At 59.3% G+C, this 27,335-nt stretch overlaps 1 protein-coding gene across 6 annotated transcripts in view; it reads left to right on the forward strand.

The window, feature by feature from the left end:
* Olfm1 (olfactomedin 1) overlaps nucleotides 1-27,020 on the forward strand; it is a 34,678-nt gene extending 7,658 nt beyond the window's left edge. Inside the window, exons 1-6 of one of the 6 annotated variants that reach the window (XM_004849003.4) lie at nucleotides 3,342-3,567; nucleotides 5,096-5,245; nucleotides 9,350-9,505; nucleotides 11,593-11,812; nucleotides 18,419-18,525; nucleotides 25,403-27,020. In XM_004849003.4, coding sequence (XP_004849060.1) covers nucleotides 3,418-3,567; nucleotides 5,096-5,245; nucleotides 9,350-9,505; nucleotides 11,593-11,812; nucleotides 18,419-18,525; nucleotides 25,403-26,077 — 1,458 coding nt within the window. In that variant the 5' untranslated portion in view covers nucleotides 3,342-3,417 and the 3' untranslated portion in view covers nucleotides 26,078-27,020. Of the gene's footprint in view, nucleotides 1-3,341; nucleotides 3,568-4,667; nucleotides 4,847-5,095; nucleotides 5,246-8,999; nucleotides 9,268-9,349; nucleotides 9,506-11,592; nucleotides 11,813-18,418; nucleotides 18,526-25,402 lie in introns of those variants that run through there. The other 5 variants (XM_087182972.1, XM_087182971.1, XM_087182970.1 and 2 more) reach the window with 5 other exon arrangements.
* The last annotated feature ends 315 nt before the right edge of the window (nucleotides 27,021-27,335 follow it).

The raw sequence follows: 27,335 nt of genomic DNA on the forward strand, positions 1-27,335 counted from the left end.
CGTCATGCGTGGGGACCCCAGTGTGGTCCGCGTGCTGCAGCAGCTCCACTGGTGTTGGGATTGGTCAGCTGCAAATGCAAGCTAGCCTTGCTTCAAGGAAGACGTTGGAAATTGAGGCTTGAAGTCCTCGTTAGGAACACCTAGTGTCGGCAGGTGTGCGGGGCCGGGCCTTTAATTCAAATGTCTTTCCTTTTCAACAACACAAGGGTCGATTCTGGAAATACTGTGTTGCCTTCCCAATCAGATTATACCTACCTGTGGACTCTTTGACGACCCTTACAGAAGAGTTAAAAGTAGCACTTGCTCCTACTGAATCGTGATTTAAGACACCAGGCAGGACTTTGCTCAGAGCTGGAAGGGTGGGAAGTGGCTGGCCTGAACATCCCCGCTGCTTACATCAGCACCTGCATGGGCATGCGTGTCACAGCAGCCCAGGTGCGAATCAGAGCGCTCAGATACAGAATGGAGAACACAGGCGCAGATGAGTGCCAGTCAGGGCAGATCAGGTGCAAGTTAGAGGAGTCAGTGTAGGTTAGAGCGCTCGGGGACAAATTAGAGTGCACAGGTGCAAGTCATCAGCTTGTAGGGACTGGGACACTGTCAGACAGCCCTGCAGGGGTCCTGGCCTCCTGCGAGCCAGTACAACATCCAAGAGACAGGAAAGAGGAAATTAAAAGCTCACCGACAGAGCCTTGAGAGAAACTGAGTCTCAGGCTGATCTGAGCTGCTCTGGGCAGCAAGGACAAAGGACTCCCAGGATGTGCAGCGTTTATTCATGAACGCTGTGGGACGGGGGAGCTGGGCAGGCCTCGGACGCCTGCTGATAACAAGGTTCGGGCAGGCAGGAGTGGAGAGTGAGGGCACAGCATGTCTGTGCTGAGGAGAACACACGGTTAATGCAGAGGGGAGAATTTAGCTGGGGTCGGTGGACCCTGACTGGGAGTGGACACAGTCGAGCTCTGCTGCTTCCAATGTCACACAGCCCGATTACAGAGGGGCAGGAAGCTTGCGCCACTGCAGCCTGCTGACCCTGGGCAGAGGTGCCTGCCGCATCAGCTCAGGCACAGGTGAGCGCAAGGCCAGTGCAATTCAGAGGAGCTCGGGCGCAGGTCTCAGCGGCTCAGGTCCAGGCACAGGCAGGCCGGGTGCCGCACTGGTCCCCACACACCGGTCCATTCACACTGTACTCGGCTGGGGGGACAGCTGTGCCTGCTCTGCTCTCTACAAACAGACAAATGATGAGGAAATGGCGCCAAGGCCTGAAGGCAGCAGGGCGACAAGGGCCAGCCTTCCTTCCCTCTGACCTCCTTTGACCCCCAGGCCAGCGTGGGCCCTGGGGATTCCAGGAATTCCGAGGCCCAGCTCCCATTTGGCGAGGGCAGTGTGAGCCATTCAACACCACTCCTCCAGGAGCCGCATGCTCGCCAGCGTGCCAGTGAGCTCAGGACAAACTCGATGGGAGTTTGAACCCCCAGGTCGTGTCCTGGATGCCCGATGGCAAGAGGGTGGGAGAGAGTCCCTGGGCAGGGTGTCAGGTGGACCCTTGGTTCTCCGGAGCAGCACTCGGCTTCTCATTGCAAACTACTGCACCAGCTTTCATTTCCCACATCCAAAGCCCAGACGTTAAGAGCTCTTCAAGTTTAAAGCACCAACTATAAATCCTCCTGGACATCACTGACGTAGAGGGGAGTCTGGCGTCCTTGAGAGCCGGGAAAGCCCTTCCTTCTCATGCCGTCCATCTGCATCGCCCACCTGGGGCTGCCCCCCAGGACGGAGCACTGGCCACTGCAGGTTATCCCCATATTCAGCAGTGTGTGGGTCCCAGTGCTCCTGTATCCATGGCCCTGGGCCACTGAGGCTCTAAGGAATGGTCCAGAGGTCTCCAGAGCCTGCGGAGGCACACGTTGCCGGGCTGAGCTTCTCTCCGAGCCTCTGCAAAGTGGGCGGCAAGGTCAGGCACCTTTACTTGGGGTCAAGCGTGCTCCCACACTAATTCATTAAATCCTAATGAGGCCTCACAGAGGAAGTTACTGCCATAAACCCGTTTTACAGATGAGGAGACTGAGGCAAAGGAGGGCTCATTGGCTGGGCAGGGTCTCACAGCTAGGCTGGACTGGACAGTCTGAGGGGCCTCCCTCCAGCAGGATCACCGTCTGCGAGGTGGCAGGGAAGTGCCCGGAAACCTCTGCCATCCTCCTGTCGCTTCTGTTCGGGCCCTGTGACAGGCCACACCCCACATCTTGCCCCCAGTGGATGACGCATGGCTATGTGGGCTTCTGAGGTGGCCTGAGAGTTTTGTGGACTTGAAGTGGTTCCGACGCGATAAGTGGCCCTCTTCCGTAGTGGGAGGCGAGCGGGAAGCGGGGCAGTCTGTGTCTGGGGGGCCGAGCCCCGCATCCTCCCCACGGAGGTCACGCGAGTGACCCGCGGGGGCGGGTGCTGCGCCTGCAGTACCAGTCTGCACTGGGAGATGGCGCCCTTCCCCAGCAGTTGGAGTTTGAGGGCAAACAAGCCGCAGGGACTTCTCCGCCCCGCCTGCGCCAGGCCGGGGTCCCCTCGGCTGTCACCAAGTCCTGGCGGCCCAGACCGAGCACAGGGAGCGAAAAGCGCCGGCGAGACGCCGCGAGGCTCCCGGGCGGGCCCCGGGGGCGGCCCCTCCTGCCCCAGCCCCCCCTTCCTGCGGGTGGAGGCGCGGCGTCCGGGGCAGGGCCGCGCGCACTGGGCGACCCGGGCGTCTCCCAGTCCCAGCAGCCCGGGGCTTACCGGACCCTACCGGAGGGGCTTCCGCCCCGACCGGACCCGCAGCCTCGATGGGGCGTCTGACCCCGCCAGGCCGCGCCCGCCGAGACTTACGGCCGGGAGGAGGGGCAGGTGCGTGCGCCCCACCCCGCACCGCGGGCCTCGGTCCCGGCGCGCACGGACCCCCCCGCCTGCCCCGTCCGGCCCCGGGCTCGGCGCCGCGCACCTCCCGTCCGCGGGCCCGGGGGGTCTCGAGCCGGCCCCTGCCATCCCAGTGCTCGCCGACCGACTCTGCAGACCTCGCTGCCGGCGCCAGGGGGCGCGGCGATCCGGGGCGCGCAGGAAGCATCCGCCGCTTCCCGGCCGCTTGCGTCGCCGTCGCCCGGCCGAGTCCCCGCCCCCCAGCCGCGGCCCCCGCGCGTGTCGCGCGCGGCGCTCAGAGCCCGGCGGCCCTGCTCGGCGGAGGAGCGCGAGGACGCGGCGGCGGGCACAGGGTCGCGGGCGGGCGGCGCGGGGTCCCGGCCTCCGCGGCGATGGCCGGGGCGGGCGGGCGGCGGCGGCGGGCGGAGGGCGCGCGGGGACGCGGCCGGGCGCCCCTGCCCTCCGCGGTGCCCGCCGCCTGAGGCTGCCCGGGCGCGGGGCCGGCGCCGGCGCGGCGCGGGAGGCGGCTGAGGCGCGATGTCGGTGCCGCTGCTCAAGATCGGGGTCGTGCTGAGCACCATGGCCATGATCACCAACTGGATGTCCCAGACGTTGCCCTCCCTGGTGGGCCTCAACACCACCCGGCTCTCCGCGGCCAGCGGCGGGACGCTCGACCGCAGCACCGGCGTAAGTGCCGCGCCGGGCGGGACCGGGACGCGGCGCCGGGGAGGAGCGAGCCGCGGCGGCAGCGGGCGGTGTTCCAGCTGCCCTCCCCGCCTGGACCCTGGGGGCCTGGGGGACCCCGCCCGGGCCGTGCACGCTGGCGCCCTCGGGCCCTCGTGATAAAGAGTCTTGCGTTCCAACGCTCGGGAAACTGAGGCTGGGGACTTGGGGACTTGGCCAAGGTCACTTAGCAAGTGAGGGCCGGGGGCGCCGACAGACCCCGATCTAGCTCGCTCCAGCGGGACGAAGCCCGCCCCACTCTGTCGGAGCCGGCCTGGACCAGGAGTGGGCCCAGGGCGCCCCTCCGCTTGCGTCCCCGCGCGAAAGGAAGGACCTGGGTTCCCTGCGAAGAGCGGGCGGGCGGGGCCCGGGAGCGGCAGCCTCGCGCCTGTGCCTCCCCTGCCCTCACCGGGAAGGCGCGAAGGCAGAGGGAGCAGTGGGGGCCCCTGGGCAGGACCTGGAGGGTGGTGCGGTGGCTGGAGGGGCCGAGCGGGAACCGCCCCGTAGCCAGAGCCCCGTGCTGTGGGAGGGACGCCCCTGGCCGTCCGGGAGTGGAAGGGAGAGGTGAAGGGCAGAGTCTCCATCCTGCGCCCTTTTTGCTGCCAAAGGCTCGAGGGCTCTTTCTGGAGGTCTCAGAGTGTGACCTCTGCCCCAGACTCTTGTCCTTCCAGCTCCCGATATTTCGGATTAGGAACTGTGTCCTCTGTGATTTTGTTCCCTGCCTCTGGCTCCTGCGCTCCCGGGTTGGACATGAATGAAATGAAACATATCGCTACTATAGGTTCTCCCGCCCAGCTCTGCTCCTGTCCCCTTCTAAAAATAGCGGGGAGGTGACCTGAAGCCAGGGGTGGTGCTGGAAGACTTTCCGGGCCAGGGTGTGGGCTCCTTGTCCTGGTGGTCTTGGGCAGTCCTGGGGTGGAGGTTGGGGTGACCCCTGCACGACTTGTCACCAGCAGTTGGGTGACATCCACCAAATGGCTTGTGGGCGGGAGCCCTCTGGGAGCTGGCGCCAGCGTCCTCGGCAGGCTGCCAGCAGAAAGCTTGCCGGGGCTTGGGCTCCACTGCCCTGGGCCCTCTCTCCAGGGCTGGGGCCGAGGGTGCAGCGGCTCCATCTCCGCCTCCCGAGTGTCCCCGAGTGTCCGGGACGGCAGAGCAGGGCGATGGTGTCCGATTTCTGTCAGTCACTTTCCTGCTTCCCCAGTCCAGCTGGTGGCCGCAGCTGCCAACACGCAGCAGACAACGGGTTGGGGTTTTAAACTTTAAAGTGCTATGCCTCTCTGACTTCTCCCAGTCCGGGGCGCTCTAGCAGGGGACCTGCCCTCTTTGTCCCCAGAGAGCCTTTCCCTTGGTGGGGCCCAAACATGTCCCCTGGCCAGCCCCTTGCGCCTTCCCCAGGGTGGCTGTGGACAGTCTCCCCCGAGTCACTGCTGATGCCTGACTTCCCTTTTCCTTTCCTCCCTGCGCCTCCACCTCGACTGGCCCGGCCCTGCAGGTGCTGCCCACCAACCCCGAGGAGAGCTGGCAGGTGTACAGCTCTGCCCAGGACAGCGAGGGCAGGTGTATCTGCACAGTGGTTGCGCCCCAGCAGACCATGTGTTCACGGGATGCCCGCACAAAACAGCTGCGGCAGCTACTGGAGAAGGTGAGTCCATGCTTGGGGGTGTGTGTGTGTGTGTGTGTGTGTGTGTGTGTGTGTGTGTGTGTTTGTGTGTTTGTGCACAAGCCCTTGCCAGCCCGCCAGGGCCGTCCCTGACCTCTCCTGGCACAGCCCCACCAAAATGTTTGTGAAATAATGAATAAGCACATGAATGGATGGATGGATGGATGGATGGGCAGACAGATGGGTGCATGGAGACCCCAGGGTGGCCCGGGAGAGATGGATCTGCCACTTTCTGGTTCCTTTGGGCCCTGCTGAGGAGCCCTGGAGAGCAGGGAGGCTGGACCGGCTCCTGTGCTACACGCCCCCTCCCAGTGGCACTCGCAGCCCACAGTCCAAGGCTCAGAGTCCCCACGAGGGTGGCTTGTCCAGGTCAGGGATGCTTGGCCCCTCCGGTCTGACGTGGTGGGCCATTGGTCAGGGTGTTCACCACTGCGGATGCCTTCTGTGAGGAAGGGCCAAGGGTCACCTTCATAATCCACCGGGACGGCTTGTGTCATTGGCTTACACATTACAGCAGTGCTGTGGAGATGAGGTGAGGTGGTCACTGTTTCTGGAAGGGAAGTTGGAGCCCAGCAGAGGACTGACTTGCCTCGGCCAAACAGCCGGTTAGCAGGGGAGTCACGGGATGGCCCTGGAGCTCCCCTCTTCGCTGGGCCCCTGCTCCCCATAGGCCTCCTCTGGCTGCCCAGGACCTTTGTTCTGCAGCTAACGACATGCTGGGTCCCTGGGTAATACTGAGGGGAGGGGAAAGGCACCTCCGCCCTCCCCCGGGAAAGGGGGGCCTATGTGGCACTTGCAGTTGGGGCACCCTCCCCGAAGTGGGCCACACCAGACCCACACACCCTTAAAGCCATGATGTACATCCTGCAGATTGGCCTGGGGCTTTCCAAAGTGGATGTCAGCATGGGGGACCAAGAGGAAGTCTGGGAGGGTTGGGGACCCTCTGTGACTCAGATACCCGCTCTGTGCCCCTTCATATTGGGGAAGGTGGAGTGGGTGGAGGACAGCCACCCCTCCTGGTACCTGGTCCCAGTCCCTCTCCCTCCCTGCTCCCAGCTTACCCACAAGCCCTCCATGCTGCAGACAAAGCGGGGCCCCTTGTGGGGCTCAGTTTCCCCAGCTGTCAAGGCAGGGGGTGACCAGAGGTTCTGAGGGTCCCCACAGACTGCAGTGCTGGGTCGTGTGCGTGGTGCCCCTGGAGGGCGTGGCCTTGCCTCCTGGGGCTGCCGGAAGCCTCCCTGATTGCCAAGGAGGAGGTGTATATGTTTTTTCTGTCATCTTTAGCCACTTGAATAAATCATTTGCAAAGAATTACAGAAAAATGCATTTAAGGGAATCCCACAAACATTTATTAACACCAAACTAGAGCGGGGTCCTAATTGGCCTTTAATTATTTAGATGCAGGAGCAGGCTGCAGGGCGGGGCTTGGGGCTCGGGCCCTGGGGGAGGCTAGTGGCAGGGAAATGGTTTCCAGAAAGCCCCAGAGCCCCTGGGAACGAGGTGGTGAGCTTTCCTTTCTGCCTATGCAGGCCACAGCTACTGCTTAAAAATTTAAAGCCCTATTTCGTGCGCGCGGGCACTTTATTTTCGGCAGCACAAGCCATTGGCTGGAAGAGAGGCCACCTCCTGAGTGGCCTTGCCTTGAAAGGGGCAGGTGGGCTGTGGCATGAGCAGCCGCTCTGCCTTTCCTCCTCCTCTCCTCTGGGCGCTGGCTGAGCCTCCACAGGAGGAGCCGAACCCAGCCTGGTTTGCATAGCCTGGCTGTGCCATCCCACTAGGTGGGATGGCACAGGTGCTCATCCTGGGTCCCCAGGGGGTCTGGGGTGCCGGCCTGGAGTCCTCAGGGGTAGGTGGCAGGTGGGGCTATGCTCTGGAAGAGTCTGACTCGGAGTTTGAGAGACCAGGCTCTGGCTCCCAGTCCTCCTGTTTTAACCTGGCTATGTGGCCGAAGCAAGTTGCTTAACTCCTCAGCACCCAGTCAGGGTGTAAAACGACCCAGAACAAAGCCCACCCAGGGCTTTGCAGAGATCTCGGGGCTACTTGCGGGACAGGCTCTGCCAGCGCCTGGGCAGATGTTCAGTGGGAGCCAGCAGTTACTCACTTCAGAGTGGGTGTGCAGGCCAGGGGGTCCCCTCCCCGCTCCTTAGCACCTGCTGCCACACGGGCTAGGGCGCAGCAGCGTGGCTTTGTGACCTTGAGTGTGCCTCTTGGCTTCTCAAGGACACATGGTGGAAGCAGTAGGATTTGTGGGCCCCAGAAGCAGCTGTGTGCTCTGATGGCAGTGGTGACCCTGGACTCCTGTAGCCAAAGACTCGCTGGGTATGGCCAGGAGGCATGTGATTGGCTGAGAAGAATTTCCTTGCAGGCAGCAGGGTGGCTTGGCATCTTTAATGTTTATTTTTTAAATTGAAAGTCTCATCTTTAAAGCCTGAAATGTGGGAAAAGTAGTGGTGCCCTGGGACACAGGAAGCCCACGGTGCAGTGTGTGTAATTCTCCTGACAAAGCCAGGTGAGCTGGGGCGGGGGCTCTGCCCTGGCCCTGGGAGCCCTGGTCCTCTGCTCTGCCTCCTGGGGACGGGATGGGAAGAGGGTCCTGATCGGAGCTGCCTGAGGGGGGACATATGTAGGCAGGGCTCAGCTCCCCAGGGGTTCTTGTCCCACGAGGGAGATGGGACAGGTATGAGGCTTGGGCACGAGGGAGGACTTGCGGGATGAACAGAAAACCCAACTTCACAGCTTTTCCCCAGAAGTGTTGTGGATCTCCAGAGACACACCAAGCCAGATGGTGGTGAGGGGGCAGGAAGCACAAAGCAGCAGACAAATACATTTCCGTTTCCGTAGAAGTTCCAGTGAGAAGAGGTGGGGGCCCAAGTCACCCCCACACTGGGTCTTACAAACCTGATATTTTGAAGTGAATCGGTGTACATCACTTCCAAATAACAAGCCGTAAAACCCCACGCAGTCTTTAAGTGCTGAAATCAGCAGGGTTCGTCTTCCTCCTACGAGAAGGATTTTGGTTGCTCTCTTTTAATATTATTTTAAGGTTGTCTCGGGAGGTAGAAACCTCGGTGTCATGTGTTTGGTCACTGACCAGGTAGGAGTCAGCCTTGGACCTGAGCGCTTGTGCTCTTAGAAGGGAGAGCATTTTCAAATTCAGCAAGCGCGAAGATGGAGATTTGCCGTTATGAGGTGCCTTCTTCCTCCGTAATTGGATTAGATTCCGAAAACACCCCCCACCACTGTGGCCGCAGGGCTTCCTTGCTCCCACCCGCCCGCCCTGAGCACATTTGCACAGAGCCTCGAGCCGGCTTCCTGCAAATAAAATGCTCTGGCAGGTAGCTGCAGGAAAACTGTTTTCCTTTTAAGCTCCCTAGAATCCTGTTGAATATTAAAGTCCCATCTCAAGGCGAGACTCAATTCAGATCTGCCTGTAAAGATGTAAAACAGCGATCCTTCATTTGCTGGGTGATTGATTCCTGACTCTATGTTCTGAATGTGCATGTTTGCCAAGCAGTCATCTGCCTATGATATTGTGGGGTGTGATGGATGGCTGAGGAGAAGGGGAACAGGCTCAGGGCAGAGGCTGCAGAGCGGCTCTCTTGTTCCTTCATTCTGCACTTAATGCCACCGCCCTCGCCGGAAGACAGTCGGCAAGATTGAAGGGGAAGGGGAGGGGAATTTATGCCTGGGGTGGGGCGGCCCACCGTCCTGTTTGTCTCTTGCTATTTATCCCTGCCTCACCAAGATCATTGCGCGGCATAAACAGCATAGAAACAGCCTCCACACCCAGGCAGGGGAGAAGATAAATCACCCGGGTTCTCTGCCTGGAGCTGCAGCCAAGGAGGAACCCAACTTCTGCCCAGGTTTGCAAACCCTGGTTGGAAGATGGCAGAGAGAATGTTTACCAAGCCGGTTTGCTGGGCTTGGGGAGTTCTAGGTGCTGGTGGTCCGGAGCTGGTGATAAATGACGCATGGGCCCCTTCTGGCGCCGGCTGTGTGGAAAGGTCAGCATGGCGTGTGAGCGGGCAGGCCCCATCGCAGGCACCTGCTGTGGCTCTGGCCTTGAACCTGTTGCCCTTTTGACAGGTGCAAAACATGTCTCAATCCATAGAGGTCTTGGACAGGAGGACCCAGAGGGACTTGCAGTATGTGGAGAAGATGGAGAACCAGATGAAGGGACTGGAGTCCAAGTTCAAGCAGGTGGAGGAAAGTCATAAGCAACACCTTGCCAGGCAGTTCAAGGTATGTGCATCTCCCCTCCCCGCCTTGCCATCGCCGCCTCCTCCTCCTCCTCCTCCTCCTTCTCCTCTCCCTCCTCCTCCTCCTCCCCCTCCCCCTCCTCCTCCTCCCCCTCCTCCTCCTCCTTCTCCTCTTCCTCCTCCTCCTCTTCCTCCTCCTCCTCTTCCTCCTCCTCCTCTCTTGCCTCTTGCTATTTTTCTTCATCCTCTCTCCTCTTCCTCTTCTTCCTCCTCTTCCTCCTTTCTCCTCCTCCTCCAAGGCTGGGCTTGTTTTCCCTTCCTGTTTCCCCTCTGCCCACAGAAATAGTGATTTCAGAGCAGGAGGGTTACAGAAAGAGCTGCTCTGCCTTATGGAGGGTTGTTGTCCTTGAGAGTAGAGAGCCTCCCACCCTGGTCCTGGTCTGGTAAAGACACCTGGAGAGGGTGAGCCTGGCCCATACAGCACCCACTGGCTCTGGTTTGGAAGCCAGTCTGGCTTAAAATCTGGGGTCCTGCAGGCTTCACTCCTTCAGCCACGTCGCATATTAGCTGGGAAGGAACATCATTTTGGCCCTTGTCATTCCACAGCTGCGGCAGGTAATCACATTACCCGAGGATTAGCTTAATTGATCAGAGCGGTTTCCGAGCAGGGATCAGTCAGAGCAGTCTTTCACATCTGACCTAATTTGGCTAAGATGAGGCAGGCGGTAGACGCGGGGAGACGGAAGGCCGAAGCTCTCTCTCGGCTCGTGGTCAGCCTTCGGTGTCTCCAGGCCACTCTGGACACTGACTGCAGTTCCTTCGACCTGGAACTCTATGTACATAGAATCCAAGTGTGTATATGCGCACCAGCTGTGCACTGCTATTAGGTTGAGGAATTGTACACCACCTTAATTAAGGTGTACATGCATGTTAATGAGCAGTCGAGCCCTGCTGTAAGTGAACAGGTCAAATTACACAGCCTTGTCTCGTGGCTGCAAATTGCTGACATCCCCGTGTCTCTGTCTTCCTGTCCTTTTATGCTAATACTTTCCTTTGATTTGCTTGGTGAACCCGCAGGCTAGCCAAGTTGTAAATCTGTATTGTACGTAAAATCCTCCCAGGCTTGACCCTGTTGAGGTGAAGTGCCCCGGGCTGCTCTCATCTTAGGCAGGTGGATGTTTTTGTCCTTGCCTCCCATGTGTCATTGTGAATTATCCCAAACAGAGATTTTGACCTCTTTCGTCCAAAAGAGTTTGTCTTTTGGCAAAGGCTGGCATGGCCCTTGTTGGTGCCTTGGCAGGCCTCTCTAAAATGGGGTGTCTTCAGCAGTCCCCAAGTTTCTCACCTTTTTGGACCTTGTCTCCAGAGACATTGAGTTCCAAACTGTGGCTTTAGGGAAAGAAAAACAAGCCCTTGCCTTTTACATTGCTTTCATTGCATGAAGAAATTCATGAAAATTGCTGTGAGGGACTCCGCATCATGTTTAAGTCAGTTTGTTTTGCTAGCATTAAAGTGTGATTTTTTTTTTTTTAAAAAAGAAGTGACCATGCAAATATTTTGTCTCTGTGTAAGGCAGGCTAGTGAGCTAGTTTTTCAACAGTGTTTCATTTTCTTGCTTGCAGGGCTAACTTAAAAGCGTTTTTACAATGCTGCAGTGACTGAAGATGCAGTCCACTCCCATGTAACCATGAAAGAGCCAGAGAGCTTTTTGCAACATGCATTTTTACTATTATTTTCCAATACTTAGCACCATATCACTAAGGAACCTTGAATCCAACCAAGATCTTCCTTTGCATGCGACTCTAGATGCATTTCATGAATAGTTTGAACCCTTGTCAATGCGTTTTTTGAAAAAGAAAGAAAAAAAAAAGAACTTTGTGTATGTGATTTAAAGCATGTAACCCTAAGATGTTGCATTCTAAACTGACAATAAAGACCTTTCCCAAATATATTGGTGTTCTGAGGACTGTTTAATGTGCTCTCCTAACTCCTTTGGACCAGAATAAATGAATGCATAACTAAAGCGGTAGTGTGCACACCTTCCCTCACGTAGGGAGAAGCCAGGCCGAGGCAGGGTGTTACGAGTTCTTGCATGCACTGCACTGAACCCAGCTTATTTTAACCTTGCAGGCGATAAAAGCGAAAATGGATGAACTTAGGCCTTTGATCCCTGTGTTGGAAGAGTACAAGGCCGATGCCAAATTGGTATTGCAGTTTAAGGAGGAGGCCCAGAATCTGACGTCAGTGCTTAACGAACTGCAAGAGGAAATTGGCGCCTATGACTACGATGAACTGCAGAGCAGAGTGTCCAATCTTGAAGAAAGGCTCCGTGCGTGCATGCAAAAACTAGGTAGGCCCAGCACCCTGCGGGCGTGGCGCCGCTCACGCACAGATTTAGTGGTGGTGCTGCACGGACAGCGCCCGCCTGGCTTCAGGAGGTGGTAGGGCTGCTGGGTAGGGCCACTGAGAGAGACAGCAGCCAAGGAGCATAGGCGGTACCACCTAGGCCTTGCCCACGCCCAGGCCCTGTGTGAAGGCCAGCTCCACACTCCCTCGCATTGCACATCTGGAGAAGAACAGGGTGCTAGGTCCACCTACTACCTGATGGAGGAGGTGTGTGTGAGCGTGCGCACGCGCGTGTGCTTTTAGGACACTAGTTAGTTAAATGGGGCCGGCAGCACATCTCCAGTCCCTAGGTTGAGAAGGGGCTGATGAAGCCCTTGAGAGGCCGCTCCTCGCCCAGGCTGAGTAAAGAGGAGAAGAGAATCCCATCACACCACAGGAGGAGAGGTCCCTGTCCTGCTGGCGAGGGAGCCCCGAGCGGCCAGCGCGAGTGGGGCTTGGGAGGGATTGTTCCAGCGGCCCCTCCTGAGGTGGGGCGGCCTCCTGGGACTCGATCGTAATCGATGGCCCACTTTCCAACTTTCAGTTAAAGGCTTCAGCAGATCGAGTGTGCTGTTGTTGGGGTCTGCTTTAAACAGCACATTTCCTACCCCGGTCCCAGTTTTTCCTGAAGATTAGCCAGCCTTCCCCACCAAGGGTGGCTCCTTTTCATACTGTGTGCTTTCTAGAGGGATTTAGAGCCATCACTGGGGTAATAGTGCCTCATGAAGAATTTTTCAGCCTCTGTTGTTCTAATCTGTTCCCCTTTTCCCCTTTCCACCCCATGCCTTATGATAAGCAAAGCATCCAAAAGAGAACAGACTCCTTTAAAATTCCCAGGGGTTGCGAGGTGGAAGAGAGAGGATATTTAATGGGGAGGAAACCAGACTCAGTTCTGGATCATTCCTAAATGCTGTTCTGGGCCTCCCTGTGAGGCAGAAAGCCCCTGGTACTGGGGCAGAGTAAGAGGGGAGACTCTTGCCCTGTCACCGAGCGATGTCTCCTGCACATTTCCTTAGTGACATGCCTCACGGAGCCCAAGTCCCAGTGTGGCAGGGACAGTCCCATCAGCCCTTCCTGGGATGACATCTAGGAGCTGGCCGAGTGTTTGGAGCATTACTAACCTCACAGACGTGTGCACAAGTGATCGTGGGCCCCCATGATTCCTCCCGCTGTGTGCGATTCTGGGTCCCGGCCTGCTCAGCACTCCCAGTAAGCAGAAGAGCCACGTTCAGTGCGTGCTGTTATCCATTTCCCCTGGTATACACACTATGTATTCCATGAGACGCGGAGAGAAGGCCCGCATGCCCTGCAGCCCAGGAGGCAGGGGCGCGGGGTGGGAAGTGGCAGTGGGAGGTACTGATGCTGGGTATCTGCTGGCTGAGGGAGGGAAGCAGGCTTCCCAGCTGTCCTCACTAATTGGAGTAGCCAAGTGAGCCCACCTATGCCTTAGGCTCTTGGTCCTTCATGTGGTTATCCTTGGGCTGCTGAAACCACTGATTCTGAGCAAAGAGAGCAGCTGGGCCTCACGGCTGTGAGCCGCACCACCGCTACCCGGGAGGGCTGTGGCATGGGAACAGACCCTGAGGCGCAGCGGCTGCACCTGGATAGGTGATGTGGAGACTCCTAAGAGCCACATGATAGCTGCTGGCCTCACCTGAGCATTTACCTTCTTGAGTTTCAGCTGCCTCTCGTCTGTAAAGGAAGGTACAGGGAGTCCCTGGGCCCTGGGGGATGACAGTACAGATTACTTCTCAGATGCCATTCGTGTCACCGGCCGAGCACTGTCTGGTGACAGGATAGGTTGGTAAGAAGGTAGGTAGGCAGGCAGGCAGGCAGGTAGGCAGGTAGATACGTGATGGAGATGACACCTGGTGGGTGAATGGATGGATAAACAATTAATAGAGCTGATGGATGGATAGATAAATGATAGATGATTGAGTGATTGATGGGTAGGTAGGTGATAGAGGTAGAGGACAGATGATTGACAGTTGATAGACGCATAGGTAGACTTAGCAGCTGCTGCCCCTCGTCCTCCTCTTCCTAGGGTTTTATTAGTAACTTATTTTATTTAGTAACTTAAGGACCCAGTCAGCATCCCCTGGCTACTTGATGAGTCATTGCTGTAGCTTTGTAGCAGGCAGCAGCCTCTGGTCTGCCCTAACAGCCTGTCCCCTTGCTTGGCAGTGGCCAGGGACATGGCTTCTGCGCTGTGGAGCCAGCACTCCCTGCTGGCCCTCCCAGGAGGGTGGGATTCTGCAGGAAGCCATAGCTCAGTAGCGGGCAGGGTCCCTCTTGTCCCCTTGAGTCCCTGGCTCCTTGGTGTGCCCGCTGCCTCTGGGTTCAAGGCCTGACTGTAGGTTCCTTGTGTTGGGAGCAGGGTCTTGTTTTCCTTTCTGGGATAGCAAAGGGCCAGGTGTCCCTGTACCCCTCACAAGTCCTGGCCAGAGATGTTCTTGCCATGGGCAATCCCTGATCCCAGAGCATACATAGAAGCAAGCAAAACCAGGACCCAGGTCCCATTGCTGTCTGATCTCCTGTCTCTATGGGATTTCATGTTTTTCCCAATGGCCCAGCCAGAAACTTGAATCCCTGCCTCTTCTGGGCCTAGCAGTTGAGCCTGGCATCTCGTGGCCTCCTCTGGAAGGGAAGCCCTTTCTCAGAGTTCCACTGCAGCACGTCTCATCCAAAGGGAAGGGAGAGGCAGTATTGCCTGTGGCCCGCTTGGTCCCCCTGATCTGGGCCCTGGGCCATTCTCCCTGGGCACTGCAGTCAGTTGCAGCTGCTAGACCAGGAGAAGCCAGAAGCCCAGCAACGAGGCTGAGACCCAAGCACCTCCTGGCTGGGAAGTTCTTGTGCTGCAGGCCTCAAGAGTCCGCTCTCTGCCCCCAGTCACAGCATCCCCACATGCCTGCTGCCGGCTTCCTTAGTGTCTTCTCTTTGGGAGGCTGGGGAGGTCACCTCTAGCCAAGCCCACTGGGCCCAGCCGCAGAGTCCTGCCTGCCAGAGGCAGCGGGCAGCAGTGTCTGCTGAGCTGAGCGTAGGTGTGGCTCCTGTGGCCTGGGGGAGGCCTGGGGAGGTGGAGTCTGACGCTGTTCCTGACTCGCCCCTGCACTCTCTGCTGGGAGCCGAGTCTGAAGGCGCCCCTGTTCCTAACAGTGGAGAAGTACGGAAGGGCCGCCAGGCAGGGGCTGGCCCTCGCCTCCCGCTGGGGCCCTGGGTGGGGCTGGACCTCTAGGCTGAGATCAGGAGACCTGTGCGCTTGGGCCAGAATCCGGAGTTGAGGGTGCCTCAGCCTGAGAAGAGCTCCTAGGAGGACAGGAAGGGAGGAGCCAACCCAACCTGTTGCCCTGGGCTGACTCAGGAGGAGCTGGCAGGACAGGGCCTCCCGCCAGTTCCTTCCAGGAAGTCCTCAGGGAAGCCTGCGCTGAGGTGCCTGCCAGGTCTGGAGCGGAGAGGAGAGCACATGGCTCGGGGTCGAAGCCTGGGGCTTAGGTGGTGCCTACTTGTGTCATTTGCACCCTGGACGTTTGTTTAGCTCTGCAAGCTTCTGGCCTAACTTTTCCCGGGGTTATGGGGATACAGCTGGGAACAGAGGCCAGGCCCCCCGCTAGGGGGCTGCCAGTGCCCTCCGCTGCCCTCTGGGGCCTCCCAGGGCCCCGTGGCCTGGCCTGAGCCCCGTGGTGGCGTTTCTCCCAGGGCCTGTCCCCTGAGTGCCGTGGTTTCTCTCCGACTGGCCTCCATCGCAGGGCGTGGGTCTGTCTGTGCGTCGGGCCTGGCCAGGGACCTCTCTGGGATGGCTCCCTGCTCTGCCTCCTCTGGGATGGAGCCTGCATCCCCCTTCCCAGGCCTCCTCTCCTGCCCTCTGCCCCTCTCTGTGCCTGTCGGAGTGTGGGGACCGGAGAGGGCCACTTGCCCAACTGGATGTGCCAAGACTCTGCCGAGCTCTGCCGTGGGCTCTGTTAGATCCTGTCGGTTCCCAAGGCCTTGGCAGATCCAGTCTGGACAGAGGACCGAAAATAACTCCCTGAGTCAAGGAGGGCGGGCAGCTCCAGCCCCGTGGGTCCTGTGGGAGCTGTGCCCGTGGCCGGCCGCTAGGAGAGTGGCACACATGGCCAGGGTTGGCAGGCTGGCATGTGGCCAAGTGTGTGTGTGTGTGTGTGTGTGTGTGTGTGTGTGTGTGTGTGTGTGAAGGGCACAGAAGAGGAAGCCCTTGGTGTCTGGGCAGCCTGGGAGGTCCCAGTGGGCAGGCAGTGGCAGGGCTGACCGAGGCTGTCCCTGGCCTGGCCACGGCTGAGAACGAAGCCCTTTCTCCTTACTCAGACTGAGCTCATGCTGGTGTAGCAGGGCTCTTGCTGTGCGGCTGGCATGGCTCCGCCCCTTTCCCAGCTCCCTGCCCTCAGAGGGGTCCTGGGTCTCTCCCTGCTCCTTGGTGGGAGTGCCTGGCTCGTCCCACCGTCCCTCTGCCGGGTTAGACAGGGAGGCAGTAGGGTAGGGTGTGCTGAGAACTGAGTCACCAGCCAGTCCTCTTGGGGACAGGGGAGGGAGACCCAGGCCCTCGTGTTCCCTGAGGAAGTGTGCGGTGCCAGCTGAGGTCCCCAAGGGCCTCAGGGTGAATTTAGGAGGGGAGGCCCACCCCCACCCAACAACCAATGGAAGGAAGGCGAGGCAGGGCCAAGGGTGTAGTGGCAGGAAGGGCCAGGCCAGCACCAGGCCTCTGAGCCAAGGTGGAGGTCTAGGTGGGGGTCTGAGTGTGACAAACAGGGCAGATGTCTGGTCCCCTTCTGGTGGCCTTCCATCCTGGAAGGGGTCTGCTCGGTGGATTGGAGACACGGCCTGAGTGTAAATCCAGTGTGGGACAAAGCAGTGGCACTGAGCTGTGTGACCCACAAGATGCTGCTGGGTGGCAGCCAGCTGCTGTCACCTGGGGCCCCTGGCCGGGTCACCCTATGGGCAGCGGCTCCTCTGGACTTGAAAGCCACATCCCTGGGTCAGGGCAGGTGGTCGCTTCCTCTTCCTCCTCCCACAGGAAATTCACGGGGGCCGTGGCCCTGTCTGAATGGATGCTGGCTGAGGACAGGGCTTCCATGGCGACGCTGGTCCCCGCTGGCTTCTCCCAGTCCCCGCCCAGTTAAGAGGAAGCAGCTGTCCATCCCTGTCCCCTAGGTTGCCTTAGCAGCCCTGTAAGGGGGTGTAGGGGTCAGCAGGGGTCAGTGGGAGCAAAGGAGGAAAGAGCCAGGGCCTGGGGTGGTGTCCAGCTGGGCCCCACTTCCCCGGCCCTGTCTTCCCCACTTAAACCCCCACCCCAGATCTCCAGAAGTTGGTCCGGGCTCTCATGGAAAAAGACTCTCCGGAGAGATTTCCAAGGTCACACCAGAGCTTTGCCTTCCAGTCCCTGCAGAACTAGGCACCTGGTCCCCTCCTGTCCGTCTCCTCCCCAGGCTCAGTCAAGGCAGGGCTGTGTGCCCAGAGGAGAGGCAACCCACCGGGAGTCTGGGCCTTGAGGGCGCAGAGTGGAGGTAGAAAATGTGGGGTCCCTGAAGGAAGTGCGACAGGGGAGGTGTGCAGAGTAGGGTCGGTGCTGGCCTTTCTTCCTCCAGGCTGGGCGAGGCGCTGGCCCGAGACTTTGGTGGGACTCGGCACAGAGCCCAGCCGTCTCCTGCTCACAGTGGCTCTTAATCCGGCCAAGCCTCCCGCTGCCCAGAGACGCACGCTCCTGCTCCTGCCAACGCAGGGGCTCGAGGTTCAGCCTCTTTGTCTTCCCAGTGGGCACCCTCACCCCGCTTTGTTTTGGAAGGCAGCAGGGGGCACCCTGAGAAAGCAGGGTGGTGGCCCGGCTGTGCCCTCCCGGGGCTGGACTCGCGCTCCTCATGCTGGGGATTATACTGGCTTCCCATGGTCCCTGGGTTAAGTCACCGACAATCTTCTTAAGCCCCAGATCTCCTCTGAACTTTGCAGACGCTGTGTACATATGCTAACTCGGGGCCCCTGAGCGGAGGGGAGAGGACGCTTTGCGAACACCGCGCAGGGAGCCGTCCAGCGCTGTGCTCGGTAACACTCTCCCCTCTGAGATGCACCAAGGAGTGGGGCCTGGAACAGCTACGTGGCTGCAGCAGCAGGGTGGCATTTCTGTGGGAGGGCAGCGAATTGACTGAGGAGAGCCCGGCCCTGCCTTGGCACTGCCTGAATGGTGGGGTGGCCTGGGCACCTGCTGTGAGGTGAGAGGGCTCTGAGGTCAAGCCCACCAGCCCTTCAAGTCTCGTGCTTAAAACCTAGGCCTTAGCCCAGCGTGGTGGCGGCACAGGTCTGTAATCCCAGCTACTCTGGAGGCTGGAGCAGGAAGATCACCAGTTCGAGGTCAGCCTGAGCAGAGTAGTAAGACCCTGTCGGGCCTCCCCAGCAGCTCCACGAGGAGCGGCTGCTGCTGTCCTCAATTCCCAGAGGTGAAAACTGGCTGTGTGAGGCTGACTCTTCTCGGGGTGCAACTCTGGCGTCCAGTCCCCAGACCCGCTAGGCGTGGGCGGGCCAAGGCCCCCCTGTACCCCAGTCCTGACCCCTGTGTGTTCTCTTCCAGCCTGCGGCAAGCTGACCGGCATAAGTGACCCTGTGACTGTCAAGACTTCCGGCTCGAGGTTTGGGTCCTGGATGACGGACCCGCTGGCCCCAGAAGGTGACAACCGGGTAAGAGTCCCCTTGTGTTGGACAGTTGTGCTCCCATGGGACCAGGCGGGACTGGTCCCCCTGCAGGCTGGGGCTGGGGGAGCACAGTCTTCCCCGGGTGGGGCCCCAGTCCCTTGCGGAGGTCACAGACCACAGCGGCCCCTTCAAGGCCCTGCAGGACCTCTGGCCGGCGCTGGGCTGAGCTGGGCTGGGCTGGTGCTGAGTCCCTGTGTCCTAGGAAAGCCGAAGCAGCCATCACTGCCTCTGCGGCAGGCAGAATCCATCAGGCCTTTCTTGTTGTAATGACATCTCATTTGTACTTCATTTGCCACTCCTTTCATGGCTGATAGAAGCTGGTGTTCCTTTTTGATTTCGGGAAGAGGCCCGAGTTCTCTTTTCCTTGGCATTTCCCCCGGGGCCAAACCTCCAGAAAGCAGAGGCCCCCCCAAAAGGCTCTGCGGTCCTGTTGCCCTCGGGTCTGCATTGCAGCGGGAGCCCTCTGGGAACCCAGCGAGGGCGGCTGCTGGGGGCAGAGGAGGGAGCCTGGCCCTTCCTGGACCACACTCAACCCCTCTGGGCCCAGAGAGGTGACTTTGAAACTCCAGATGCCAAGCTTTATCTGGGGAGTCTGTAATGGGGAAAGCTGGCTGAGGTCCCTTCCCGGGGCCTGTGGTCCCGGGACAGGCATGGTTCTCTCCTCCTGCAGGAGCCTGGGCAGGCATCCTGGGTGCCTGACACTTCTGTGTTTATCTGACTTGCTCCAGCGCACCCTGACCCTGCTGGGGAGCTCTGGACAGCCTGGGGGAGCACAGGGTTAGGGCTCAGTGTTGCTTCTGTCCTATTTTCTGAATCCCGATGGCAGGTGCTTGGAAGTTTTCTGACAGTGTCCCTGGCTGTGACTCCGGCTCCTTCTTCTTTTGCATCCCATCTGGAAAACCCACCTCTCTTGGAGTTGGTTAGGAATATCCTCTCGCCGCAGATGTCAGTGAAAATGATGATAACACGGGAATAAGATCCAGACAGCGTAGCCGGTGCTTAGAAAGCATGGTCTGTGTGCCCGGCACTGTTCTGAGCACTCGGCATGCAGATGCTCCACGTGCAGATGTAGTGACCCTGTGTGGGTCCCCAGGGCCCTGCGTGTCCCCCCTCCCCCGGGATGTTGTTCTTCCCAGGCCAGTGCAGGTGTTGTTCTTACCACCTGTGGGAGGGCCGCACACCCTGCCCAAGTCCCAGGGGGTTGGTCATTGGCGTCGCCGAACACAAGTCTGGTGGGCACTGATATTCCAGGCTGAGCCTCCCGATGCCACTCCAGGGGCCTCTGTCCCCTCTCCCTGTGTCTTTACCCACCCAGGACACAGAGCAGGGGACCACTGCAGACCCACGCCAGCCCAGCTGGGACCCGCGAGCAGGAGCGCAGTACTTCCTGCTGAGAGGGGCCCAGACCTGGATGTCTGACCACGTCTCGCACTGCAGATGGGCCCCTCAGCCCTGTTGGTCTCGGTTCCCTTGTCCTGGAGGCACCAGTCAGAAGGTTGCTTTTCCAGCTAGCGAGAAGCCAGTGCCCCTGGGAAGCCGAGGCTGTCGGCTTTGCGTGGTGGAGCGAGGGTATGGAAATGGTCTGCGAAGCTGTCGAGGTGCCTGTGGGTGCTTTTGAGAGTTAGACATCCACTTCCTGCTTTATGACGCTGTGGCCCTCCAGGAGAGGAGACCCTGCTGGCCGACAGTGCCAACAGAAGGACCTGCGGGTGAAGGGAAGCCTTTGAGGGAGCCAGCAGCAGGGCAAGGGGGTGCTGGGCTGGTGGTGACAGGCGGATCGGTGCCTGCTCCAGGCACTTTGGGCTCCAGCTGCTCTGGGCCATGCACTCCGCACGCCTGCTAAGTGACGCATCACCTGGTCCTGCCATCGATCTGGACCGGCAGTGTTTTGTTTTGTGTTGGTCTTTTTCAATCTCTTATCCAGTTTTGCTCACACACATGCAGGAGACCAGTAACTTGGCCCAGAAAAGCAAGCAGTTGATGTTGGCCTCGGTGCAGCGAGGCTTGGGGGCATGGCCAGGGCCGGGCAGAGAGCTGCTGCGCTGCCTGCCCGGTGCTAGAAGGGCCGAGCTGCCCGTCCCGCAGGTGCTGCTGGGCCTGGCACTAAGCTGTTAGCACGGATAGCTTAGGACACCCTCGCGCCTCTCCTGCCTCCGTTCATTCATTAAGTGCCAGCTGGGTGCCACGCAGTGCTGAGCCTGGTCCCCTCCTCCAGCGCTGGAAGAGGGACAGCGTATGGCACTGTCCGAGTTTTCCACCTGACGCATGGACCACCCCGCCAGGCTGTGACTCTGGCCCAGGCGACCACATGGGCTCCAAGGATCCGGTTCCTGACTCCAGCCGTGGGCTGCCCTGCGAGAGCCCAGTTCCCCGCCCCTCTCACTGGCCTGCTTCTGCCAGTGCACGTGGAACATCACAAAGGGGCCTGCGAGGCCCTCCTGCCAGCCCCAGGAGGCTCAGGTTCACAAGGGGAGGAATAATGACTGAAGGACTGTCGTCCCACAGTCAGCAGCCAGCGTCCTCCCTGCCACCTGAGCAGCGTCAACCATCCAGGTCCTCTGTAAGATCCTGTGGCATCCAAAGGGCAAACGATCCAGAATGCAGCAGAGCGGGCAGAGGCTGCTGGGTACCCGCAGCCCAACCCTAAACTCCTAAGCTCTTCCCCCAGGGAGTGGAGATGTTCTTGGGGCCACCCCTGCCCTCACTCTGTCCTTCCCCTGGGGCCCCAAGCGCCTCTCCTCCCCTTCAGAGCATCCTTCCTAGTGCCGGCCTCACAGCATTAGCAATTCCAGCAGGAGGAGGACATGAAAGAGTGAACTGGGCCCGAGTCACTGAGAGGCCCTTTAAATAGCACCGCCGCGAAGTTGCCTCCCCTCCAACACCGTGCAAGTTGCCTAAGGAGGGGCTGGATTCCTTCGGGCACCAGGACGAGACCCCATCCCCCCAGTCCTGCCCTGGCTGGCCAGCCCTCTTTCCTAAAAAGCAGTTCAAAATGGGACAATCAGGAAAAGCAGCATTGTCCCTAAATGCGACCATATGGGCCTGTACCATGGTAGGGAGACCCATTTCTCCCCGGGAAGCAGTGCTGGGCACCTTGTCTCTCAGAGTGGCAGCTGCAGGTGGAAGGCTCAGCTGCTGCTGCTGATCGCTCCGAGGAGGGGAGGGGGTTGGGCAGGGACTCGGGTCCAGCCCAGCAAGAAGACAGCAGTGGCAAGGGACAGAGGCTGCTGCAGGTTTCAGAGATGTGGATTCCAGAGCGTCCTTCTCAGGCCCGGGCAGCCAGTGCTGCAGATTTAAGGAGAGGCTGTGTCAAAGGCCCCTGGGGGACATGTGGCTGTGACCTGCTGCCACTGGGGTTCAGAGACCCCCCACCTGCCCTTTGGGAGGCCTGGTCCTCCCCTGCCTCTGCTGGGGCAGTGGGCACAGTCATTGACACCAGAAGTGTCACCAGGGAGTCTTCACCTGGGGTCCCAGGGTGCTCTGTGGCCTGGAGCCCGGCTCTGAGGTTTGCAGCTATCAGAACTTGATCCTAGGTGTCCCTGCCACCAGCAGCTGCTCTCTGACCTTGGGGCATCCTTAGCTGTCCTCAGGGAGACAGAAGGTGATGCAGCGAGGCCCAGAAGAGGCTGTGGGTGCTGGGGTCTGGGGGGGTGGTGGCTGCAGAGTCGCTGCCCTCCCCTGTCCATGCCCTGGTGGCCCCGCTTTATGGAACAGGGTGAAGGCAGCCTCTGGAATCTGGTAGAAATGACCTGTTTTGGGGACCAGGATGTCACGGCCCGGGGAGGCCGTGGTGGCTGTGTGGTCTCAGACAGGCAGACACACCTGGTAAGGAGCAGAGCAGGTGACCCCAAAGAAAAGTGTCCTGCTTGCTGGGCTTCCCCCAGTTAGCAGTCTGGAAGCAGTGGTCTTGGGGCCTCCCACCCTGCAGCCTGTGGGTCATAGAGGGGTCATGGCCTGTCTGTGCTGGTGTCCTGGGCTGACCCCAAGGCTGAGCACCGTGTGGCCAGGGTGACCCCTCCCTGGGGCTGAGTACACAGACTGTGTCCTCAAGACTGCCAGGGCCAAGAGGGCCAAGGGTGTCTTTCTGCCTCCTGGCCTAGGAATGAATGCTCTGGCCACTCTGCCAGGGTCTTGACAAAGCTGCCCCTAGCCCTGTTCCCCCAAACTCCAAGATGGGGCTGGTGGCCTGCTCCCAGGGTGTCTACTTCTTGGTACATGCAGGCTTGGACTGTGACAGGGGATCAGGGCTCTGTCTTTTAGGGGAACAGTGAGTGAGCAGGAGGGATGGGTGGACCAAGGCAGGTCCCAGTGGGGACAGCTCCAGGCCTTGCAGCTGTAGCTCCTGACCTTTGGGAGCATCCTGGTGGGGTGCCCTGGGCCTTGCAGTGTGACTCAGATCTCCTCTGCCCAGTGTCCTTGACCATGGTGATCCAGACTCCCCAGACACAGCCTGTAGGTTGTGATTTCGGTCACAAGTTTGGAGTCAGCCCTGGCTGTGTCCTCAGCAGGGTTGCCAAAGCTCCCCGGCCTCAGTGTTCTGGTCTGCACATGGGGCAGAACCAGCTCTGTTGGTGCACGGGCTGGAGTGAGAACAAAAAGCAAGAAGGGGTGCAGGCACCCAGCACCACGACCGCCCTGAGTGAAGGTACCTGACGACCAGGTGTCCTGATGCTGGGCTCTGCCTGGGACCCGGAGCTGGGCACCTTTGAGGCTCCTGGAAGGAATCATGGGTCCTTCCAGAAAGCACCAGGAATCCCTGTAATCCAGCGCTGTCTGGGGTCACCTCCCCAGAGAGACATAGCAACACTGATGGATCTACTGGAGCCGGGGGCTTTGGGGGGAGGGACACAGGGCCTTTCCAGTGGGGATCAGGGCTGGGGGCGGCACCTAGGTGAGCAGCTCCTGCTCCCCAGGCCCTTGGGGGCTGCCGAGGTGGCTCCGTGCTGCAGAGTGGCTCCTGACCATGACACGGTGACAGGGTGCTTACACCATGGAAGCTGGCAGCCCTCCCTCCCAGGCGCCCACCGTGACTGTTGCTTCTGCCCTGAGCTGCGTTTGCAGACAGCCTTGGGTCCTGGGTCTGATTTACCAGCAGACAGAAGGAGAGGACATTGGAAAATCACTAGTGGTTGGGAACTGATGTCGCTGGGTACTGGACCCTGCGGGTACAGGGACGCGTCACTGGCTCTGTGCTGTCACGGGGAGGCTGGTGTGAGAATAGCCCGGAAACGTTCTCCCTACAGAGAGGGGAGCGGTGGCTCCGGTGAGGGGGCCTCCAGGAAACCACGCTGGAGCTAAGCCTGGAAGAAGCAGTGAGCTCCCCGTCCCCGGAGAGAACCAAGTGGGGCCTGGGGAGGGTGGTGGGGGCCCGCTTTCAGGCCATGTGATCAAGGGGGTCTTGCACGTGGCCCTGGTGCCCGTGACAGCCCCCCCCCCCCGGTTCTGATCTGTGACCCACATCATGGAGGGCTGTTCTGCGGGAGGCGAAGGATAATAACAGCCTCAAATGAGCCCCAGTTTAAAAAGTCTCATTAAGAACAAAAAGCACATCTGCCTAGGAGCATGTGAATGGCTGTCTCAGAACAAGGTTATGATGTTTTTTTAAATTTTTAACGCACGTGTCGTGCCAAGCCTGAAAGCGTCCGCGTCCTTAATCTCTCCTGCAGCCACCGAGCTCTTGATGGATAAAGCAGCTGTCTTATTGCCAGACAGATGCACACGGAGCGGCATTAGCCTGGTGGATTCTTGTCTGCTAACTGCATTGCTTTTTCATTTGCTCCCATATTGGTGGAAAATGACTAAAGCGCTTTGTCCAAAGTCTAGACAGTTCCAAGTCAGCTGGCGTCTAAGCAGCCGGCGGGAACCCTTTCTCAGTGGCCCAAACGGGGGCCTCTCCCAGGTTTGTTGTCTGGTTGCTTTCCACAGCCAGAGCTGTCTGCAGAGCCCAGTCCTCCTCGGAGAAGCGCTTTCTTTCCCTGGATTAGGTGTGACCCCGTGTGATGGCGTTCACAGCCTCCCCAGGGCTGATGCTGCTCCGTGTGGATGCGATGATTCAGTCAGTGCTGCAGCGGAGCTAGCGCCATGGAAAGGCCTCCTGCATGGTGTCTCATCCGCCTCCGGAGCTAGCCCTTCTCAGCGACCTTGAGAGCCAGTTGTCACACACAGGAGAGCCGCTGGGGCTCTGAGCATATGTCCCTGCCTAGGGGACGTACACATCCACAGCCTGCTGCTGTGCCCTTTCTGTGCCCTCTGCCATGCAGATCGGTGAGCTGGGCCAGGCCTTGGCCAGGGATGGGGCAACGAGCAAGCAGGTGTGACCATGGCCTCATAGCCTGGCGTGGCCCTGACAGAGGGCTCAATATGGGCCCGACTGTTCAGTGCTGCAGTGATGTGAGTCGCATGGGGCGGCTGCAGCCCATGTATGCCATGAGGCTACAAGGCCCAGGTGTCCAGTCCCACACCTGCCTTCCCAGTGTCCTTTCCCATCCAGCAGGAGTCGTTCTCTGGTGAGGACATCACCCCGTCCCTTCTGCAGGCAGGGTTTCCTGTGGGTTTGGAGGAAGGACGGGACACACCCTTTAGTCTTTTTGTTTCTTTCTTTTATTTTGCTTTTTGGTTTTTTGAGACGGAGTCTCGCTGTGTAGCTCAGGCTGGCCTTGAACTTGCAGCGATCCTCCTGCCTCCTGCCACAGAGTGCTGGGGTTCCAGGTGTGTGCTGCCAAGCCTGGCCCTGTGGTCATAAAGCTGCCTTCCTGGTTCTTTGAGTCCCTCCTCTTGCAAATTCCCAGTGCGGGGTGCAGCCCATCCCCAGGAGCCCCGCTCCCCTGCCTGCCGGGAGTGCTAACCAGCTGTGTCTCCGCAGGTCTGGTACATGGACGGCTATCACAACAACCGCTTCGTCCGCGAGTACAAGTCCATGGCGGACTTCATGAACACGGACAACTTCACCTCGCACCGCCTGCCCCACCCCTGGTCGGGCACCGGGCAGGTGGTCTACAACGGCTCCATCTACTTCAACAAGTTCCAGAGCCACATCATCATCAGGTTCGACCTGAGGACCGAGGCCATCCTCAAGACTCGCAGCCTGGACTATGCCGGCTACAACAACATGTACCACTACGCCTGGGGCGGCCACTCGGACATCGACCTCATGGTAGACGAGAACGGGCTCTGGGCTGTCTACGCCACCAACCAGAACGCCGGCAACATCGTCATCAGCAAGCTGGACCCCGTCTCCCTGCAGATCCTGCAGACCTGGAACACCAGCTACCCCAAGCGCAGCGCCGGTGAGGCCTTCATCATCTGCGGGACCCTCTATGTCACCAACGGCTACTCGGGCGGCACCAAAGTCCACTACGCCTACCAGACCAATGCCTCCACCTACGAGTACATCGACATCCCCTTCCAGAACAAGTACTCCCACATCTCCATGTTGGACTACAACCCCAAGGACCGCGCGCTGTACGCCTGGAACAACGGCCACCAGACCCTCTACAACGTCACCCTCTTCCATGTCATCCGCTCCGACGAGTTGTAGCTCCTCCCCGGAAGCCAAGGTCCAAGTCCTCTCCTCTGAGGGCCCCTCCCCCGTGAAACAGCTGCCAAAAGGGTACTAAGAATACTAACAATACTAATTTTGAAACAAAACATCATCAGCAACGATTCTGACACCGAGGGTCACATTACCTCCTCGTGCCTCCCACTCAGCTGGCGGGCGACAGATTTTGGAAGAGACTCCCCCGTTTGCAGCTGGAACTGCAGCCCGAGCCCTGTCCCCCGCCCCGTCCCTCTCTGGTCCAGTAACCTACTTCAGCAGCAAGGCAATGACTGTTGGCCACTCCTGCCCGAGGGCAGCCCACTCTTAGGATCGCATGGACAGTCCCTTAGGCCGTGGGCAGTGCCGTGGGCGTGATGCTCCCATGGCCCTGACACCCACCTGCCCAGGCGGTCAGCTGAGGCAGGCGGGCTCACCTCCAGCGCCGCTGAATTTCCTGACTGTGTTGTTGTCTCTTAGATTAACTGTGTCGAGGCTGCCAGTAGCTGTTGGACCCGTGTCTAGTACTTCCTGAAGCGACGGTGGTGTGTGTAGTGCAGTTGCCGTACTCACCTTGTTCGGACTCGCATACCCCATAGATATTTTGTGCAGTGTCTGTCTGTTCTTTCCTTGAGGTGGTAACTTCGTGTTGTTAATGCGATGCCGTAGTTTGGATTGATAAGTGGATGGTTCTTGTTTCTAAACAGAAATCAGTGTTCACCCTTCTAGAGACCTAGTCGAGTTCGTGTGGATAAAGATCCAAGGAATCCTCCTCTTCCCGTTCAGTTCTCTGGATCGTGTAACTGCAGGTGCCGAGGGCTTGTCTCAGGAAACCCCGGTTTCCCATGAGAAGGAAGGCCGCGGAAGGCTCACTTTTTAGGTAAAAAAGAGGGAAACTTTGTACTATCCAGTTATCTAAGGAACAATAAAAATATTAGGAGATGTTTTTGCTTCTCTTGTCATTTCTGAGGGTTTTAGATGTGACAGAGACCCCCTGGGCCTTGCACATGTGTTCCAAACATGAGTGGCCCTCCAGGAAAGGACAAAGGGCTTGGGGCGGGACTGTGATGTGTTCCCCACTTCCCTCCCCCCAGCCCCCTCCCCGACGGCCAAATCTGGGCTGCCGACCTGGGGGCTGCAGCTGGGTGTCCCTACTCCCGGGAGGCAGACCCCACCTCTGGATGGTTGCTCCCTGAGAGGCCGGCCCTCCTCCCTGGCCCCGACATGTGTCCCTGGGCAATGCCAGGGAGCCAGCCCATGG

Source organism: Heterocephalus glaber, unplaced genomic scaffold (assembly GCF_053883595.1).
Source record: "Heterocephalus glaber isolate CG9 unplaced genomic scaffold, H.glaber_assembly_v1.0 deba00001479, whole genome shotgun sequence".
In the NCBI taxonomy this organism is placed as follows: domain Eukaryota; kingdom Metazoa; phylum Chordata; class Mammalia; order Rodentia; family Bathyergidae; genus Heterocephalus; species Heterocephalus glaber.